Genomic DNA, 23,087 nt, shown 5'->3' with positions numbered 1-23,087 from the left:
GGCATCAACTATTCTTTTATGAGTTATCAGTGTAGTTATCAACTGTAGGAGCAGTTGTAGAGCTATCAGTTGATATGCCGGAGCAGAGCAATCAGTTGTCTTCACAGCAGATACCAGTCCTTAGGTATTTAAACCGTAGTGTACTAGTGTTGTAGGTGGCAGGTCGTCATATTTCTCGACCAGTCTTTAAATATTTGAATGAATTTTTATTTCGTACTTTCGTAGTGTATACTTGTTGTTATTTTATAATTTTAAACATTTAAAATATTATGTTTAAATGTCTTAAGTTTCCTTCGTCTTTCATCCCGAAACGCAATTTGGTGAGACATGAGAAAACGTACAAAGGGATTCGGTTTCCGTCCACTATGTGTGCTTCTACGTTCAGTGACAAGTATAACGTCCTTACTAGACATCGGAAAATCTGTGGTAGTGAGTATATAAATATTTTTAAGATAATTAATTTAATATTTAAAATTACATTAATTCTATAGGCAATGTTCACGCTCCAGCATATCGCAGGTCTGACGAGATTGGAATAGCTTCTCAGGTAAAACTTTGTTTTCGATATACCAGCTGAGTCATTAAATGTGCAATTGAGTAATTTAGGACCTGATAATGATGGCCATCGATATCCATTTATGTATGATTGCGATGGAAGAATTTAAGCATGCGGATAGGTACTAGGTATGTGGGGTTAGTTTTTATTATTATTAGACTCATAGATTTTTAGAATTACATTATATTATATTATATTCTGTATTTTTTAAGGTTATTTGTATACTAACTAACGTCATGTTCGGATTTAAAAAAAAATTAAGACATATTTACAATTTTAGGTTATTATTCGAAGATAGGTAGTAAACGTGCACATAGAGAAAATACTCAAACTGCCATTAAAGCAAAAAAATGTAGGTTTCAAAAAGTAAATACATTGGAATTTGTAGACACTCAATCAGCGCGCAAAAAAGTCTTTGATATTTTTATAAAAATCTGAACATTATACAGAATTATTCAGAGTTCTCAGAGTCGTTAAAATGCCCATTGTTAGAGACCTTTAATACACACAGTCTGCCAAATAAATTTAATTGATAATCTGAGTCACAGACTAAATTTTTCATCAACTTATAACTTAACAAACCAAAGTATATTAATTAAAATATTGTACCAATATTATGGATATTATATAATTTAATTTATGTGATGGGTATAGAAGAGGGGCTTAGAGGTGCAGTCGGTTTTAAAATCTATCCAATATGGCATATTTGTTGACTTGGCCAAAGTGTGTATCCAGTATCCACCACTGTATTTTACTCAATACAACATTCATGTCCACTTAAAGTGTTAGTTTAATGATTGTACATATATATTATTCTGTATTTTTAAAAGAACAATTAATTATGTTAGTTGTAATAGGTACTTTTATTTTATTTTAAATTAAATTACGTGTTGTATGTAATTAATAAAATAACAATTATTATTAATATTTTATACTTATTTCATATTACGCTTCATCAATGAAGTTTGGAAAAAATGTCTACAAAAATAATTCACCAAAAAATATCTACGTGTGATCTACTATCTAATGTGAGGTGATAAAAAAAAAGCTGCATAACTAAGATCAAATTCAAAATACTTATGGAGATGTGCCAAGTGCCATGTATATTTATTAAACCACGGAACTAATTACGTTAGTTAATAAGTACCTTTATTTTTTTTATTATTATATTATCCGTTGTAATTAATAAAATAACAATTATTATTAATGTTGTTTTCATTTTACACATACATCAATGAATTTTTGAAAACAAAGTCTACAAAATAAATTGCCAGAGACTGCCTCCTAATGTGAGACCAACAAAAAAAGAAGCCGAGACCTAGGTTAATAATTTAAGATTAAAAATATGTGTCAAGATGTGACAAGTGCCATGTTATTGAATCAAGGAACGATGTTAAACCATAAGAAATGAAAGGAAAAGGATCACTCCCTGTGTAAGTATTGTTGACTAATTATACAAGTTATCATGTTTTATTTGGCTTATTTGCTGGGTAGTAACTTTTTTTAAAGTTATTGTGTAGGTATTGAAATAATTTTAGTCAATCTAATAGGTTCTTATTTCTGGTTTATTATAAATTATTGTAACTTAATAATATAATGTATACTGTATAGATTCAAAAAACCAACATTTAGGGATCAGTTTTGTAATATCACTTTTGTATAATTATTATTAATACAATTTAACGATCAATTTAAAATTTCACAATGGCTATAGAGTATAGATGCTCATAATTTATTCATTTAAGATTTAAACGTATTTTGAATAAATAAGTAATAATAATAGTTCAGATTTTATTTTATTTTCTTTAGGTATTTGTTTTTCTGAAAATCCTTTTTGAATGTACTTGTATTTTACTTTTATTTTATTTATTATAGAGTGTGCATATATTTGGAATTATTGGTATTCCATAATTCTATTAGCGCTGAACCACGACTAACAATTACATTAAGGTAATATATCAACTTGATTAAAAAAAGAAACAACTTATATTGTAAATTTAAAGTCATTTTAAAATATCAAGTGATTTTAATAACTTAGTTAAATTTAAAATAACTGATTGGTTTGTTACCTAGTCAAAACTCAATTAATTAAAATCCAAAAATCATACCTACTATGTTTAAACAATTTTATAATTTTAAAATAAAACATAATTATATGTATGTGATTAATAGCCTTTTTGATAGTAAAACTTGTTTATGTAATAAATTAAACTACAAAATAAAATAACTTATAACCTTTTGTCAAATTTAATAACTAAATTAGAGCAAGAAAAATTGATAACATTTATTAAATAAAATAATACTTTGAACAAAGTATAAATAATAAAAAAAACATTTGTTAGCAATATAGTTAATTGAACGGATCTTGAAATGGAGAATATACTTGAGTCTGTGGTGGTGTTTGATCTGTCGACTGAGTAAAATTATTACTTTTGGATTTTAAATTGGAGAATAGGAGTGTGATAAATAGGTTGTGTATAGTTTATTGGTGATGGTATTGATATTGATCTTTCTGGTTGTGGGGTATGTTGATAATTTAAAGGCCTATAGTAGTTTGATATATTTGGACTGTACTGTGAGATATCCCTAACACACAGATGAAATTTAAATTTAATTTCTGATTTGCTCTGCATTGAAATTTTTAGTTTCTGTTAAAAAGGACATTAAAATGTTTTGTCGGGATCTTCTATTTGAATAGGTCTGTGAAGTGGGTTCATTATAACTTCCAGTAATGTCTTTTGAAAAGGAGTGATCATCATCTTTTTTTGAGGTGGAAAATACTGGGTGGCAGGAGTACTTATGATTAAAGGAATTTCTGGATATTCATCATCATTCATAATGTTACCGGTTACTAACTGTGATCCTACCCAAAGAAAATTCTTGTTTTAGTGCCACAAAATTAAGACTAACCGACCAAAATCAGAAACATAATAATTATAATATAAATTACACTGATATAATCTTATTATTGGCTGAGGATATAAAGAAAAAATGGAAAAATATACGAGACAACTATCCTAGATAAATGAATGAAACTGAGGCAAGTGGTTCTGAAGCATCAAAAAGAAGTAAATTAAAAATATATTCATATGCAGAAGTATTAAACTATATGCAACTAGTCATTCAAAAAAGAAAGTAAGCAAATATACCTAACAAGTACTATTTATAATTTTTTTATTATTATTTATTAATTAACCTAAAAGTGTGGTTAAAAAAATATACCTATTAATTATTTATCATAACTTATCTACCCTATATTATATTTTATTACATCTAACTTTTTTTCTTTTTTTAAAAATATAGGTATAGGATGATTTTTTAAGCATCCCCACCATATTTGTATGCTTAAACTATTCATACCTATTAAATTTAAATTATGATTTTTTGGAATTTTTAATTACACTTGACCATATTTTTATAATTAAATAATTCAGATTTGTTGTACCACATGTGACAATACAAACTTCTATTTTTCAAATTAGAACACCCTTTTTCACTTTAAATATTATTCAGTAGATATTTCTTTTGGGTACTGATTTATATAAATCAAAATTTGAACGAGTAGTTTTTGTGTTATGTAACTTAGTGTACTGAGTATAATATTATGTCTATGCGGCAATGGTTTAAGTAGATATTCAAGCAATCTTATATTAACCTTTACTTAGGTACTAAGACATTATTCTATTGACTATTGTGTTATATTTGTGACCACAAAAAAAAACATAAAAATTTGTATATTTATAGAAATAAATTACATTGTGCTTTCCAAAAAATCAAAGGCCTGGGTTCAGGGTCAATGAGTTCAAATAATAAAACAACTAAAAAAAGACTGATTAAAAAAAAATCTTTCTTTTAAAGATACTTTTGATTTATAAATTACCAATGATTTGTCATATAATTTTTATATTTATTTTTAAACTCCAAATTTGTATAATTGAATTTTATTAGTTCAATAAAATAATTTGCATATTATTGTTTCATTTTTATACCAACACTGGAAACATGAATTCCGCCGATACCTCATTTGATAACATTGTAACTGAACTGCAAACTGGTAATTATATGAGTAATGGTGAATGTGTCCATGTGTCCAGAAATTGCTCCAAACACAAGTACTCATGTCGCCCACTTTTTTCCAACGCAAAAAAAGAAGAAGATGAGATGATGATAACTCCTTTTCAAGAGATATAACTGGGAGCTATAATGCATTATTGTAAGTTAGTGACTTACATAGTTAGTTTTTTGGTCTCACATTTTCTTACTATATAATAATTTGGATTTATTTATACAACGTAATTATGCATGTAATAAAAATCTAATTATATTTCAATATCAAATTAATAACCATTATCTGGATAGAATAAATCCTATCAAAGATTTGGGTATCTACTTTGAGAATGATTCATTGTTTAAACTAAATTATAACAAAATTATAAATAAATGTTTTAAAATGCTTGGTTCTATAAATAGAAATACATAAGAATTCAAAAATCTTATTTGTTTAAAAACCCTAATATGTCAATAGTATAAGATCTAACCTTGAATTTGCTTCACTTATTTAGTCTTGTAATTACTCAAAATATACTTGATAAACTTGATAATGTCCAGTATATATTTTTCAAAATAATTTCTTATATCTAATGCTCGGAAGTTGATGACCTTAAAACATTAAAAAATTACCTAAAAAAAATGCAAATATGATAAAAAATATCCTAAAAAAGTTACAAATATTTGTTTTAAATTAATAAAAATACATTTTTTTTAAATATTTTACTCTATTTTACTAAAAATTCTATACATATTTAACAAGACTTACAAATTACTCAAAATATGACGAAAAAATAATAAAATATAGGTACAATATTATTCACTTTAACACAACAACAACACGACGACGTCGCAGCACGACTGTAATCGGTGAGATAAATCGGATAAGTAATAATTTTAGTTTGTGGTAATTGGTGGTTGACAAAAAACAATAAGAAGTGAACTAGTGTGAAATCAGTAAAAATGACTAAAAATGTGGGAAAATTAACTTAAAAATGTCAAAAAATGACTTAAAAAGTAATAAACACCAAAAAATGCAAAAAAAAAAATGAAAAATAAAAATTAGTTGTTAATATTCACTTGTTAATGAAACACATTTGTGGCCAAGAGAGCATCGTCTAGAATATACCAAAAAAAAAAAAATGCAAAATATATCACTTATATACATATCACCAAAGATACCATTAATGTTGTTGAAAACTCCTTGAGTTTAGACTCACTGAATACAAGACATCAAATAGCAGAAAATATGTTAGTTTAAGATATTTTAATCAACCTCATCGACTGTCCTGACCTACTATCGTTTCGAGATCCCATGTAAAAACACAAGTAACTTAGATTCTTAAGTATAATAGCAATGGAAATAATACATAGTTTTCAAGAGCTTTAGTTTTGCCCAATAAGATATTAACCGAATTCGTTTTTTTTGTTCTTTCTCGTAACATATTTAGATTTAAGGCTTTAGAATTAATAAATTTATTATAATATCATTTATTGTGATTGTGATAAGATAAATTATAAGTTTATATACCTACTTGTCTTTTAAACATACGTTATTAATATTACAATAGTTATTAAAATCTTATAAAAAGTGTGTAGCCCGTCAAAACATAAATAAATAAATAAATTAGTGAAAAGGGGTGAATCACTGAAGTTACGAACAATGTCGTTCAATGTACCTAATGCGTGCTATTTTCATATAAATATTCAATAAATAAAATTAAATAACATATTAAATTATTAATTTATATTAGGTATTTTTGACTTATTTGTAAGAAAATATTACATAATACAATATTTTATACCCATTATCATAGAATAAGGCTTAAAATAGAATTTATAAATGATGGTTGTGGTGAATATAGTATTCACCCATCTTGATTTAAATATTTTATAATTGTATTTACTATATTATATGCGTAATTACTACTAGTTTTTTTTAATAAATGGTGTTACAGTTACTAATTAATATTTTTAAATGGTATAACATTTTAGAAATTATACATAAATACAATAGTTAAAAAGCGGTATAGGATACAATTGTTTTGAATGTTAGAAATGTATATATTTATTTTAAAATGCAACAAAATAATAGAACACTTATGTTCAATCATAAGGGAAAAAGATACCATAGTAAAACAATACATGGAATTGATTGAGTAAATATATATAAAAAAAAAAACACTATTTATTTAATTGGTTGTTGTTGTTTAAATATAATTTAAAAAATAAATACAAGTTACAATAAACTAGTTATAGTGGTTATAAGTTACAACCAGCCGCCAGGAGTAAAGATTTTTAATTTATTAATATTATGGTATTAATAATGTATTAATAATGTATGAATAATTGTATAATATTATGTTTTTTGAAACTTTTATAACTTTTTCTTTTTGGCACTATTTTATTTTAGTTCTCTGTTATATGTTAATTTATGTGTTTCATCCTGACAAGGAAAGGTTAAAAAATCTAAATGGCTTTCTAATACATAATCAGTTGTATTGTTTAGAATATCTATTCCTTGTATATATTTATTTTGAACTTAAAAGTTACGTTTGCAAATAAAAGGAGGGTAATATAATGATTTTACTTTTTTTGTAACTAGACAGGTTTGATATATAACCAATTAAGGTTATTCAATTTAACAACAATGTGTTTCGCCTCCCTACCAATGTCCATAAATATATATATATATATATTTTAATTTTCTAATATTGCTCACTAAGATTAACAACATCACAACAGAAAATACTGCATTTGGTTAGTGTAAAATAAACTATAATGCAAGATTGCCATATAGAATATAACTACATTTGGCCACCAATAAGATGGTCTTTACTCTAGTTTTCAATTTTCAAAGCAAATATTTACTTTATAGTTATACATCTTTAATTGATCATACTATAATAATCATAAATGTCAAAAAACAACTGCAATATTTTGATCGGAGGCATTAAATAAAAATTAATTTTTGTAGTTTATATTCAATCTTCAGTTATTGTTCTATCAGGATATTTTCGATCAGTTCTATTTGAATAAGGCAACATAAACTTATCTATTTCTCCCTGAAAAAAATGTAATAGTAAAAATAAGTGAAATTTAGATAAACACTAATTTTTAAATATACTAGAGATGGACAGTTTACATAAAATGGCCTGCTCAAGCCAGGTATAGATTTTCTTTACTCTTGTAGTCTACCAATTACTATATTCTTTTCATATTTCATTATAATTGTCCACATTAGTACGTAAAAAAAATAAACATAAATTATTAAATTGGGTTGTTTGAGAAATCAGTTGTAATTACTAATTATTATCAATTAAAATTACAAAGTTTAGATTGAGTTCATAAATGAACCAGTAGAATACTAAATACTATTCAGGCATTACATTTAATACATTATTATAACAAGGGCATGGGAGTTATAGCAATACAAAAGATACTATTTAACACTTAATAATATATACCTACCTACTTAAAAACGTTAAAATATGGGTTATAATATATAACATATTATATAATAAATTAAAAGGTGGACAAGTGGGTGTTGCTCTGCTGTAGAGTAGGTTACAAGTGGGTCACTGAAATGGATGATAAATGGCTTAGGAAAAATGTAAAGGAGCTGGCCACACTTTGGACACCCCTGGTACAAAATATATACCTATTAGCTATATAATAATATGCTGCACGCATACCAACCAATGCCTCCTTAGTGTTTTGTACGCAGGTTAGTCGTTTATATCGATGGTCACCGGAGATAAACAGGTGTATATAATAATTTGTAGACACATGTCGAGGGAAGGGGGAGGTGTGTCGGGCAGCCGATGACTGCCGGCCGACTGTATTACTAAACCGCATTTTATAGTCTGTACACTTCACACAGTCAGACGTCCGACGCTCGCTTCTCCTCAGCTAACAATATAGTCGTCATCGTCGTCAACGTTGGAGGTATTTATTACTTAAATATGGACAAGTTGAAGACAGGATGGTTCAGCGAGCTCACGGACCTGTTGCCGGGCAGAAGTTTTTCTATGGAAGTCGAACAAGTCCTGCACAAGGAACAGTCCAAATTCCAGGAGATATTAGTATTGAAAACGTAAGTTTTTACACGCCTATTAGGAGGACGCTGCACCCGCATGTGTTGTCTCCGTCTTACATATGCACAACATAGCAAAAACTGGTTTGCGCGGGAAAGAACCGAGAAGGCTACAGTCATAACTAAGAAATGAGATTTTCATCACATAAAAAAGAGAACTTTGGCTCTGCAACGTTGTTTTTATTTCTCTGATATCACTTATATTGAAAAAGTTCTTGCTGTTTCAAAAACCATTATTGTTTGTGTTTTTCAAAATTGAAAAACTTTGTTTATATAAATTATATAAAAAAAATGAAAACAACGTTGCACAGCCAAAGTTCTCTTTTTATGTGGTGAAAATCTTGTTTCTTAATTATGATTGTAGCCTTCTCGGTTATTTCCCGCCCAAAACAGTTTTTGTTTTGTTGTGCATTTGTAAGACAAAGACAACACATGCGAGTGTAGCGTCCTCTTAGGAAGACGCCGTACTTCGGCTCTTAAAATTGTATGATTACCTATTTCATTAAATGTATATACAGGGTCTAACAAGAAGACCTGATAGATGAAATAACTTTTGTTCTAATCAATATTTTTAAATATTTTTTTTCGTATAATTGATAGTCGTCTTCGTTATAAGTACAATATTATTTTGGTTTTTTAGTAGTGAAAATAAAATTCAAAATAACCAATTTGTAAATGTGATTATAAGAACAATTTTGATGGCAAGGAAATTTATCTTAGTCAAGTAGTTTATTTTTTAGAATTTTTTTAAAATATCAATATTTTTTTGAGTGCTTTACTAAATTAATTTAGAATGTAATAACTTTTTACAAAATATTACTTTTGGGAATTTCCTGACATGAGTATATTTCTTAAATTTTTTATTAATTTTATACATTTCACAAGTGTTGTCATACGTTTAAGCAGCATAATTTTATTTTTATTTTTTCAGGTCTTCCTGTTACACCCTGTATACATAGTAAAATCCGTTCAATTGATTGACGCACTGAGCGGTGATCAGTTTTTCCCTATTATCTAACTGTCCCGATTAACCAAATACATTTATATACAATACATTTGTTAGGGACTGTCTCAAATCCCAATTAAATGGATTCTATTATAAAATATATTGAAAAGCGACATATATTTCAATATATATATATAATAACCAATAGTATACATATACGTACTTTATTAATTTTAATTTCCAGCGATTATATTATATCTATTAACTGATAATAGATAATGCCAAAAAATTTGTCAACAATTTCTATGATAATTATATGTTGTGTTATCATATTTCATAAATAAAAGCAGTTAAAAAATGATGATTTTCAACTTGTAAGTGGGCACTATATATATTTACATGTTAGCATTGAATATATATTGTAATTTTATTTATACAATATAATATTATATACTCAATGATATTAGGTAGGTCATTTTTAATAAACTATACGCAGTCGATCTTTGATTGTGAAATGTAAATAACTATTGCAGTACCTTGTACATTGTACCTTTATGATATATATTATTTATATAAGATTTTAAGTATATATTTATATTAAACATAGTCTATTTTTACACATTATATTTACAAATCTTTGGATAAAAGTTATAATGTTATAATATTTGTCTTCTCCGTTTTACAAATGGACATGTCAATTAAAATTGACAGTTCCAAATGTGTGTTCTAAAAAACTGCCCTTCAAGCATTTTTTTGCGTCATAATATAGTCATAGGATGCCTACATGACTTTCATTTAAGTCTAATCTATCTCTGTGCCAAATTTCACCAAATTTCACCAAATTCAGTTCATTGTTTTAGGGTTGAAAGCGTTATATACAGACAGAGTTACTTTGACATTTATAATAATATTAGTAGGGATTACTAAAGACGTTAAAATAATATATATTATATCGCTATATGCCTATATACCTATAATATATCGATGGGTAAGAGGCCAACAGTTGTACGTCACAAACACTAAATTTTACAAGAGAGGATTTTTAAGATTTTAAATTATTCAATGCCAAATAATTTGTGTTGTAAAATTTTGTTTTTCGGTGTTGCAATTTATTTATTTGTGTAAAGTAGGTATTCTGTAGATTACATAAATTATTACTTTTAGGTCTTAAAATTGTTTTTTTTTTAAATGTGACTTGTTATAAGTGGTAACTATAATATATTTTTTCTGTGGACATACAAGATTTTTATGGACATAGTAAAAGTTATTAATTTAATACAAACTCTTAATTTAAAATTAAAATATAATATTTATAACATATTATAATTCTTGTAAAAAGGTTAAAAAAAGAAAAAATATTGTAATTGTTTATTCAATGTGAAATATAAGAATGTAGCGTTTTTCACGCTAAAATGAAAATTATTTTATATTATCAATTCTTCAGTACATATTATGTAATAATAACAAATACAAATTAAAAATTAAAGAAAAAGTATAATTTACTTATCAAAATATAAAACAAAAACTTAATATTGTTGGCAAATAAAAATTTAAAATATGTACAAATAAAAACTCATATAACAATATTCATTTTACTAATAAAAAATGTTTATTAAAAAAAAAAATGATAATACTATAAGGTACCAAACGAAAGTTGAAATGTTTACTAATTGTATTGAATATTAATTTTATCAATCAATTAAAATAAAATAAGAAACTCGCAAGACTGTAGATATAACTACAACACAACATGACACAATTGTCACACAAATGATAATAATATTATGATGTATCGTAAATGGGTGATTAAAAATGTCAATTTAAAATGGTTTTTAGAAAAAATAATACATCCGGACCTATTAATTTTTTTATAAATAGGGTAACAAATTCAATATTATCTTAAACTTTACAAGTCCCAAATGGAATGAATTGTTTTTGACAAAAGTAACAAGTCCGGGCTTGTAATACCTATTTGCCCGCCTAATATTTAGATCATGTTAAAATATTTTTGTACCTATGTCTCATTAATTTAGGACTTATGTGCACTAAAAAAACCTATCTTGCGCTAAAACAATAAAAATGAAAGTATAAATAAAACATGTTTTAATTATGTTATTGACTTATAATGATTTACCGAATCAAAAAGATTAGCCAGATGGCCATATTAACCCAATATACATATAAAATGATTTTGATGGCCTCTTAGGTACAAAGTACAAGGAACAAAGTAGTAGGTAGTAGGACTGTTATAATTATTGAGGTACATTTCACACACAATTATCGACTTCGTACATAATATAGTTCATTCAAAATTAGTCATATTATGTACCTAAATATATCCGCTATACTACCAGATTTTTTTTAAATTGCTTTTATTTATGTAATATTATGACACAACAATAATATTAAAATAGAATATAATCATATAAATGGTTGAAATATGTTTTAGCATTATGTATATAATCTGTATATATTATCATCCATAGATTGTAATATAATATCTACATAATATTAAAATATATAACGGTACTTACCATGATTTTGTTTCTTAATACTAATTAAAATAATTGATTCGTCAATAGCAAATCACACGGCGTCGTATTGGTACTCGATGGAATGATTCAGTGCACGGAATTTGATGAGTATTCTTATCAAGAAATGATTTCCTTTTTGCCACTCTTCAGTCACCCAAAACCGCAAAGGGTTGGTATCGTTACAATAAATTTATTATGTATACATTTACATACCATCTATTTGTCGATTGTCCTAACCTTAATTGATTTTAATTAACAGGTGCTCATCGTTGGTGGTGGTGATGGAGGGGTAGCCAGGGAAGTAGCCAAATACCCATTGGTCGAAATCATTGACCAAGTGGAAATTGATGAACGCGTAATCGAATTGTCGAAGAAATATTTACCGTTCATGGCTCAAGGATTCGACAGCCCTAAAGTCAACCTGCACGTAGCTGACGGTTTCAAATTCATGGAAGAACACTTTCAATACTACGACGTCATCATAACCGATTCTTCTGATCCCATAGGTATACTTTAAACTAGCATCGATCGACCTTCGTTTATTAATTGGCAGGGGACGGTGGTAAACTCTCCCGATTGTATGGTAAGGTCTCCCGATTTTTAAAACTAGTTAACTCTCACGATGGTACGCTCTACTGGGTCAATATTATGTTTACCTGAACAAAATATGTGAATTCTCCCGGGTCAACATGATGTTTACCTGAAGGAAATGAGTAAACTCTCCAGAGTCGTTTTAAATATTATTGCTACACTGTGAGTTGGCTATTTATCCAGTACCTACTCATCCATCTATATTTATGTTAATAATTAATGCTCTAACAGATTTTCAAACTTAAGTGTACATAAAAATTAAAAATTACAATAAACCAAATAAAAAAAGTAAAACTATAATATTAAAAATATCACAAAAAATAATAGACTATAAATACCAATAAATAAATACCTATCTTAAGTTTTTGAAATTTGTCTGTTCGTACTACCATAAAAATGAAATTGAAATGCTTAGTATTAAGTATACTGTATACTTTAGCTCACAGCAGCTAAAACATTGATTTTTATTATTATACAATTTACTTTTTTTTTAATTACACTTAAATGTATACCTATTTGATTTATTTTATTTGTATTATGACTATAATTATAACCCATAGCAGCTAAATGCATTGATTTTTATTACTCAATAATTTACTTTTTTTGAATGAAAATTAGCAATACTTACCTATCGAAGTAGACCTGTGAGAGATTACATTTACCCGACAGGTGGTACTGGAGCGGCCCCCGCGGAGATTACATGTTCCTGTTAGGTAGTAAATTACTATTGGAGTACACCCGGAGAATTTACCATCTAGAGAGTTTACAGGTCATTAAAATCGGGATAGTTTACAATCGCCCCCGCAGGTCCCTATAGTAATAATAGACAGTAGACACACATCTGCAATGCACATAAAGTCATGACTCATAAGATTTCACGTAACTGATTTAATATGATCATACATTTTACCGATTTCTTATAATGTAAGCTCTACCGAATGTAACTATATATTGGTATATCGAAACACAGGTGGCCTACAGATTTCACCGACCTATTGTTATATTGAATTTTATTTAAAACCTTTTATTGAATAGGTACTTACATTTAAAAAAACCATTTTGTTTATATTTCTCAAGATGAGTCGATCAAAGACAAAGACGATTGACTCCATAAATAGACTTAATTAATTTACAATTTTCAAATTATTTAAAAAAAAAGTATATTAATATTATAATTATTTGTAATTAGGTACCTACGTACATATTATTATTATTATTATTATTATTATGTATACGTACTACCTATATTATAATGTTATATTATGATAACAATGAATAGCGGACGTTTCGTCGTTGTTTGTTATTGAGATAGGAAGTTTGGTCCTCCGGTATCTTAAATTATCTACTAAATTTAAAACGCTTTTTTTCATTTAAAATTTCTTTTTATAAAACTTAAAATGTTAGAATAATTTTTATATTTATACCAAAATATAAATTTTAAAATATTATTAAATATTATATTACCTGCGATACAGTTTTATCAGTCAAATTAATTTTTTAAATAATATAAGAAAACTATATAAAAATATGATACATTTAGGTACAATACAAATATATTTACATAATTATTTATGTTTTGATATTTCAGTCACTATTTAATATTTATTTAAAATGTAAAATGTCAATACCATTATATTATTAAAATTATTTACGTGTTATAACTCGAGGCGGCCAAATGTCTTACCTCATCTCTTATTAATAATATTGACTGTGACTTAGCCTATTTATTTACCAATAACAACATATCAACACTCATTAAACTAGTTTTGGAGAACTATATCGGTGGAATATATTTACGGGCCCATAATTTTGTTTATGTGATACAAATCGTTAATTATTTATTTAGATAATACTAATAAATATTACGTCGTATTACTACAGTATTATATTAACATTTAACTAATTTTTGTAAATCGAAAAGTACCTACATACTTATGGCTGTCACATGTTTTTTTTTCAATCAAATAGGTCCGGCTGCTTCACTATTCCAAAAATCTTACTTTGAACTAATGAAACGAGCACTGCGTCCCGGTGGCATCGTTTGTTCGCAGGCCGATACTTTTTGGGGACATTTGAAAAACGCGGCGGCAATGCACAACCATTGCAAAGGAGTATTCGCCAAAGCGGCGTACGCGACGTCTTATGTCTCCACCTATCCGGCGGGTCAGATCGGTTTCGCACTCGGCAGTCTTGACGAGGTACACCTGTTATAATAATAATAAGTCATCGAAACACCATGTTTACTGCCGTGCTTACTATCAGGGGCGTAGTAAAGGTGAGGCGATAGAAGCATTTGCCTCAGGCGCCAATGCATCGTGGGCCCTAAACCTAGACAAACTTTAAATTCTAATGCGATGAATGTATTGATTTTACAATGATGTGCATGTTGTTTTTTGTGTCGGTCGTTACCTTTTAGGATAGTAAAAATGCTTAGATTTTCTTTAACAGTATATTTTTTGATGGGAAAATGAATCTAGTCAGTACTTTGGGTGGTCAAAATTCCCAGTAGTTTTCAAAAGCGCCGGGGAAAAAAAATTAAAGAAAAACTGAATTTTTATGCAAAATCGGTTTTTGACAAATTCGATTTCGGTTTTCGGTGTAATTCTAAAACAAATGATTGTAATGATACATGACATTTTCACTGAATGTTTGTATTAGAATTTTCTATACACCATACAATTTTAAAATATACTGACTTGTTTTGAGCTGTTTACAGACATTTTCAGTTGCCATTTTGTTTAGTTTATTTTCTATAAATGTCTATAAAATGTTATTCGTTGGGTCTAAAATCTTGAAAATGTAATCCAAGGCTCATAATATATTGTTACAGTGGCAGTTGAAAATATTTAAAATACATTGTCATAATTTTTTTATAAGAATTAAATGAGATGAGAGTTAATGAGAATTTTTTGGACGCCTACACTCAAACTTGCCTCAGGCGTCAGAAGAGCTTCTTACGGCTCTGCTTCCTATGGTTGTACGATAGCATACCTATATTCAAACACAGCGTTGAACGGCGCCGAATGTTCATATAAAATCTGAGAAAACACCACTAACTAGCCTATACCTGGCCAACATGGAACGCTGGTCTGACGCGACTTTTTTTGTATGTTTACTACCATTGTCTATATATGTTTATAACTTGTATTTATGTATTTATGTATTGATGCATGTACACATGTATGTATGTATGTAACTTGATAAGAACATTTGGCGCTGATGCATTATTGCGTGTTGTGCAACTACACTATACCTACTTTCATAATTTCAAAAAGATTTAACTTTTTTGAAAATATTATTTTTATGTTATTTCAAAACAACATTTATGAAACAAAAATTTTATTTTCTATTTTTATCATTATCATTTTTTTAATTTTTGAATGACACCATATATTTTGTATTTCAAATTCCGGAGCAGAAAATTATTCGGAGTAGGTACCTATTTAAATGTATAAAAATCAAATTTCGGAGTTTTATAAAATAAAACTTATTACTCACTAAAGTATTTAATGTTTAGGTTAGCGGAATAATGTTCAACATTTTTCGGGGAATTTTTTTTTGTTTATAGGGCATATTTTTTCGATTTTATAATTTTGGAGAAATATTTTAATTTAATTAATAATTTTATAATTTTTTTCTCCACTTCCGTTTTATTTTAAATAAAACAACCAAATCATAATTTTTTTTTAAATTATGGTCGTATAATATGGTTTTTAACTGCCCCTAGCGCACGTTTTTCCTAAAGCGATCGCCTATAAAACGATGAGATTAATTGTATTAATAGATAGATAGTAGTTTACGCTGTGATGTCGTATTACCGGCATTAAATTTCATTTTTAAAATTCATATTAAGATATATATACACTAGATTCTGAGCTGAGCGATGAATGTATTGATTTTACAATGATGTGTGACTTATTATCATTTTTATTTTTATTTTTACTTATTGGTGCTTGGTGAGATAAAAATATTAAATTCCCAGAGGTTTGCAAACGCAAAAAAAAATTAAGCAAAGCTGGAATTTTTACGCAAAATTGGTTTTTGACAAGATCGATCTTGGTTTTTGGTGTAACTCTAAAACAAATAACCGTTGATGTATGAAATGGTCACTGGTTGTTTATATTTGCATTTTCTATACACGATAAAATTTCAAAAATATTTTGATTTGTTTTGAACTGTTTAGGAACATTTTCAGTATCAAATTTTACTAGTATTTTTTCTATGGATGTCAATTAAACTTTATTTGTTGGGTAAAAAAGCTTGACAATTTTATACGAGGCTCCTACTATATTGTTACAATGATATTTGAAAAACATTAAAAATCCTTAGTCACAGTTTTTATTTATAAGCATTTAAAGTTCAAACCTTGACAAAATACGGAAAAATCTCAAAATTTAGCAAATTATTTTGAGTGGAGAATTCATATAAATTTTTTTTTTAAATCCAAGATTTGATAATGTAATACAAGATTATCCATAAGTTTGTCTATCTTAATCAAAAAAAAAATGGTGTACAAGAAAGTCAAATTAAATTTTTATGGGCGTTTGAAATTCACTAAAATTTTATTTGTTGGAAAAAAAGCGTGAACATTTAATGCAAGGCTCCTGATATATTGTTATAAAAGCAGTTGAAAAATATTAAAAATACATGGACTCATTTTTTTTTTATAAGCATTTAAAGACCAAATTTCGACAAAATTTAACAAATTTGATAGTTATTTTGTAGTTAAAAATGTATAAAATGTTCAACTTTTATAGCTAAGGATTGAAAATTGAAAACAAGGCTCCACGTAAATAGGTTATAAATAAATTACTTTATTCACAATAATATCATCAAATATACTTAGTAATATCATAGGCTGACAGACCATTTTCGCTCAGAATCGTTTTTCTTATACAATGATATTTTATCATTAAATTCAAATTTAACACCATTACAGTGACCTACCTGTAACCTACTGTACAGCAGAGCAACATCTACTTACCCACCTTTTTTTTTTAAATCTACTGTATTTAAAATTTTTTTTGTACCTACTTGCATTATTTATACAATTATTATTGTACATAATTAGATAGGTACTCTATTTAAATTAATGATTTACTAACCATATGCGTGTCCTCAACTCGGCGTATTTTGTCTCGTGTTTTTGTACGATATAATATGACGTATAATATTGTGTTTAATTTGATTTTTTTTTGTCTCACAGAATACAGACTTTTTAAATCCGGTGCACCAATTGACTAACCAACAGCGAAAGGATATGAAGCTTCGTTACTACACTACCGAGATTCACAAATCGGCGTTTGCATTGCCGGCGTTTGTCATCGACGCTCTCGACGACGACGAAAACAATTTGTAATAAAAATATTACCTATGCGACTTGCGTCTTTTGTGTATCATCAGTACCTATCACATAAAGATCATATTAATTTTCATTTCAATATACGATAATACGATACCTATATCATATAATGTAACACACGATTATAATATTATATATGATTTAAATAAAATATCTATTTTGGTCGTTAATTGCTTCTGTACGATATTACATTACAGCTAAGCACATTATACCCATATACTTAATGATGTTGAACCCGCATGTGTTGGTCTTACACATAGAAAATTGTCATTCGCTAGTTTCAATATGGGACTGTCAGTTTTGACATTAAAATGAATTGACCTATTATCAAACTTCTGAGTAACAACATTATCTGTATTCTCTCGTTGGTTTTTTACGATATTTAAATTTTTAAGTGAGTCATTAGTATGTAAAACATTAATGTTTGAACATTTTCATAATTCACTTAAAAATTAAAATATCGTAAAAAATCAACGAGAGAACACAAATAATGTTATTACCTAAAAGTTTGATAACAGGTCAGTTCACTCTAAAACTAACACCACACTATTGAAACTGGCGAACAAAATTTGGTATGGCGTCTGTGCGAAAGACGGAGACAACGCGTCATGCGTGTGAGACGCACTCTAAACCTTGCAGACACGGTCGGACTGGCGGCCTAATATATTAGCGTAGACATACGAAGGAGTCCCACGACCGCATTGGCATTTTGCCTTTTTCTTGTAAATAATACAAATGTTTTATAACAAATGTACTTATTTTTAACCACATGAAACGCTGCACTGTACGTATAGCTCCCAATGGCCGACTTAAACTTGCGGGAAGGTCACCAGCAGAGAACTTGTGAGGCCGGAGTATCGTGGATTTGTTATGGAGGAGAGAGAAAAAAAAGGAATAAATAATTACTTGCATTAGTTAAACGGAATATAATTTTACTGCCTAAAATTCGAACTTTAAATGCTTATAAAAAAATTGTGCCTATTTGTTTTTAATATTTTTCAGGAGTATATATCAGGAGTCTTGCATTAAATTTTCACGCTTTTTTACCCAACATTTTGTATTTATAGAGAAAAAAAACTAAAAAAGGTGGATAAGTGGATGTCGCTCTGCTGTACAGTAGGTTACAAGTGGGTCACTGTAATGGATGGTGTTAAATTTGAATTCAATGATATAATATCATTGTTTAAGAAAAACGATTCTGAGCGAAAATGGTCAGTCAGCCTATGATGTTACCAAGTATATTTGATGATATTATTGTGAATAAAGTAATTTATTTATAACCTATTTACGTGGAGCCTTGTTTTCAATTTTCAATCCTTAGCTATAAAAGTTGAACATTTTATACATTTTTAACTACAAAATAACTATCAAATTTGTTAAATTTTGTCGAAATTTGGTCTTTAAATGCTTATAAAAAAAAAATGAGTCCATGTATTTTTAATATTTTTCAACTGCTTTTATAACAATATATCAGGAGCCTTGCATTAAATGTTCACGCTTTTTTTCCAACAAATAAAATTTTAGTGAATTTCAAACGCCCATAAAAATTTAATTTGACTTTCTTGTACACCATTTTTTTTTTGATTAAGATAGACAAACTTATGGATAATCTTGTATTACATTACATTAACTTTTATAGCTAAGGATTGAAAATTGAAAACAAGGCTCCACGTAAATAGGTTATAAATAAATTACTTTATTCACAATAATATCATCAAATATACTTAGTAATATCATAGGCTGACAGACCATTTTCGCTCAGAATCGTTTTTCTTATACAATGATATTTTATCATTAAATTCAAATTTAACACCATTACAGTGACCTACCTGTAACCTACTGTACAGCAGAGCAACATCTACTTACCCACTTTTTTTTTTTAAATCTACTGTATTTAAAATTTTTTTTGTACCTACTTGCATTATTTATACAATTATTATTGTACATAATTAGATAGGTACTCTATTTAAATTAATGATTTACTAACCATATGCGTGTCCTCAACTCGGCGTATTTTGTCTCGTGTTTTTGTACGATATAATATGACGTATAATATTGTGTTTAATTTGATTTTTTTTTGTCTCACAGAATACAGACTTTTTAAATCCGGTGCACCAATTGACTAACCAACAGCAAAAGGATATGAAGCTTCGTTACTACACTACCGAGATTCACAAATCGGCGTTTGCATTGTCTTACCTTTAGATTTTATAAGAGGTCAATTCACTCTAATTTTTAAATTTACGGAGCTACACGTGTTTTGCTGAGCGTACAATTTGCTATGTTACGCACTTGTAAGACGGAAACAACACATGCGGGTATAACGTCCTCTTAAACGGCGAGCTAGATAGGCCATATATCAACAACAATATCGTGGTATTATATTTTTAATGACATTAACATTGTTCCTTTTACACTATGGCTAATCATAAAAAGAAGTGCGTGTACAAATGATCAAGAATGTACATATTAATTAAATCTAAGGTTAGGTTAAATCTAAGGAAACGATGAATGTATTGATTTTACAATGATATGTGTTTTTTTTTTATTTTTGTGTCTGTCATCACCTTTTAGGACAGTAAAAGTGCTTGGATTTTCTTCAACAGTAACTATTCTGATAGGAAAATGAATCTAGTTGGTTCTTTGGGGGGGGGGGGGGGGGGGGGGGGGGTTGCAAACGCTCATAAAAATTTAATTTACCTTTCTTGTAGACATTTTTTTTTTGATAAAGGCAGACAAACTTATTGATAATCTTGTATTGCATTTTTAAATCTTAGATTTAAAGAGAAAATTTTTTATGAATTCTCAACTCGCAATAATTTGCTAATTTTCGTGATTTTTCCGTATTTTGTCTAAATTTGAACTGTAAATGCTTGTAAATAAAAAACTGTGACTAAAGATTTTTAATTTTTTTCATCTGCTTTTGAAACAATAACCTAGGAGCCTTCTGTTAAATTTTCAAGCTTTTTTAACCAACAAATAAAATTTTATTGATATTTATAGGAAAAAATAACTGAAAATGTCCGTAAACAGATCAAAATAAGTCAAAATATTTGGAAAATGTTATGGTGTATAGGAAATGCAAATATAAACATTCAGTCAAAATTTCATGTACCTACGGTGATTTGCTTTAGAGTTGCACCAAAAACCAAAATCGATTTTCTCAAAAACAGCATAAAGTATATTATTATTATTATTATTCTTTGATGGCATTTTTACAAATTAAATACAAAACTCGAATATAAATAGCTTCTTTAATTAACAACCCAAAATTATGAATGATACGTCAAAATTCATAAAAAAAAAAGGTGGGTAAGTGGATGTTGCTCTGCTGTACAGTAGGTTACAAGTCTGTTACTGTAATGGATGGTGTTAAATTTGAATTCAATGATATAATATCATTGTATAAGAAAAACGATTCTGAGCAAAAACGGTCAGTCAGCCTATGATATTACTAAGTATATTTGATGATATTATTGTGAATAAAGTAATTTATATATTAACCTATTTACGGGGAACCTTGTTTTAAATTTTCAATCCTTAACTACAAAAGTTAAACATCTTATAAATGTTTAACTACAAAATAATTATTACATTTTAAATTTGATACATTTTGTAAAAATTTGAACTTTAAATGCTTATAAAAAAATATTATACTCATTATTTTAATAATTAATGTGTACATATTGTTTTCACGGTATCTAGTTGTCCAATCGTGTCCATAAGACCAATGGCCCCTCATGAAATTCTTGAGTATGTATATTATATATGTTACTTGTTTCCCGTAAAAATGTTCCATATTTTGGTGTTAATTGTTCTCCCTGTTTGAGTTTTAAAACATCTGACTTTCTCCACAAACGATAAAATTGTTCCAGTCTTTTTTTTACTTACAAGATTGTTTTTATTCAATTCCCTTTTACATTTATTTTTATACTATACAAATCCAACTGTGATGATTTTTTGGTCATCTAACGTTGGCGACCTACGCTACATTAGGTACCGGGCGTCAGTAACCACAATGTAACAATTTAAATTGTATACTTTCTTAGTTATTATAATTTGTGTACTATGTTGACTACTATAGGTATATTAAAATATAAAGGTAACAGTTCATGATTTTAGTTACAAAAATATTGTGGCAAGAATTTAAAGTGATATATATAGAAATACCTTTTTTTATGAATTTCTATATTATTGTAATGATTAAGAGGACGTTATACACGCATATGTTGTCTCCGTCTTACAAGTGCGTAACATAGCAAATTTTACGCTTAGCAGAACACGTGTAGCTCCGTTAGTATAAAAATTAGAGCGAATTGACCTCTTATAAAATCTAAAGGTAAGATTATTATCTCGGCAACCTCATGGGCTTTTTATTATATTTTAATTTAAACGCGAGTTATGAGTATTTTAATATTGTAATTTTTTATACATCTTAAAATACTCATAACTCGCTTTAAAACTATAAAACTATTTTATTGATATTTATAGGAAAAAATAACTGAAAATGTCCTTAGCTGTAATGTAATATCGTACAGAAGCAATTAACGACCAAAATAGATATTTTATTTAAATCATATATAATATTATAATCGTGTGTTACATTATATGATATAGGTATCGTATTATCGTATATTGAAATGAAAATTAATATGATCTTTATGTGATAGGTACTGATGATACACAAAAGACGCAAGTCGCATAGGTAATATTTTTATTACAAATTGTTTTCGTCGTCGTCGAGAGCGTCGATGACAAACGCCGGCAATGCAAACGCCGATTTGTGAATCTCGGTAGTGTAGTAACGAAGCTTCATATCCTTTCGCTGTTGGTTAGTCAATTGGTGCACCGGATTTAAAAAGTCTGTATTCTGTGAGACAAAAAAAAATCAAATTAAACACAATATTATACGTCATATCATAAAATTTTGACTATTTTTGAGCTGTTTACGGACA

At 27.8% G+C, this 23,087-nt stretch overlaps 1 protein-coding gene across 1 annotated transcript; it reads left to right on the top strand.

The window, feature by feature from the left end:
- The first annotated feature begins 268 nt into the window (after window positions 1-268).
- On the top strand, window positions 269-18,248 carry LOC132935801 (spermidine synthase-like). The gene is made up of 10 exons (XM_061002420.1): window positions 269-429; window positions 492-547; window positions 607-684; window positions 1,521-1,687; window positions 1,811-1,989; window positions 8,487-8,699; window positions 12,228-12,348; window positions 12,439-12,685; window positions 14,739-14,968; window positions 17,977-18,248. The coding sequence occupies exons 5-10, from the start codon at window positions 1,964-1,966 to the stop codon at window positions 18,127-18,129; spliced, it is 990 nt and encodes a 329-aa protein (XP_060858403.1). The 5' UTR covers window positions 269-429; window positions 492-547; window positions 607-684; window positions 1,521-1,687; window positions 1,811-1,963; the 3' UTR covers window positions 18,130-18,248.
- The last annotated feature ends 4,839 nt before the right edge of the window (window positions 18,249-23,087 follow it).

This window comes from Metopolophium dirhodum, chromosome 1 (genome assembly GCF_019925205.1).
Source record: "Metopolophium dirhodum isolate CAU chromosome 1, ASM1992520v1, whole genome shotgun sequence".
Classification (NCBI taxonomy): Eukaryota; Metazoa; Arthropoda; class Insecta; order Hemiptera; family Aphididae; genus Metopolophium; species Metopolophium dirhodum.
The sequence above is the reverse complement of the archived record's forward strand: the minus strand, read 5'-3'. Positions and strand labels throughout refer to the sequence as shown.

Bases quoted from the DNA above. Each gene is read 5' to 3' on its own strand.
- LOC132935801 (XM_061002420.1), top strand. From the start codon at position 1,964: ATGAAAGGAAAAGGATCACTCCCTGT. The intron at 12,349-12,438 runs GTTGGTATCGTT...TTTAATTAACAG, and splicing joins GTCACCCAAAACCGCAAAGG to GTGCTCATCGTTGGTGGTGG. The intron at 14,969-17,976 runs GTACACCTGTTA...TTTGTCTCACAG, and splicing joins CACTCGGCAGTCTTGACGAG to AATACAGACTTTTTAAATCC.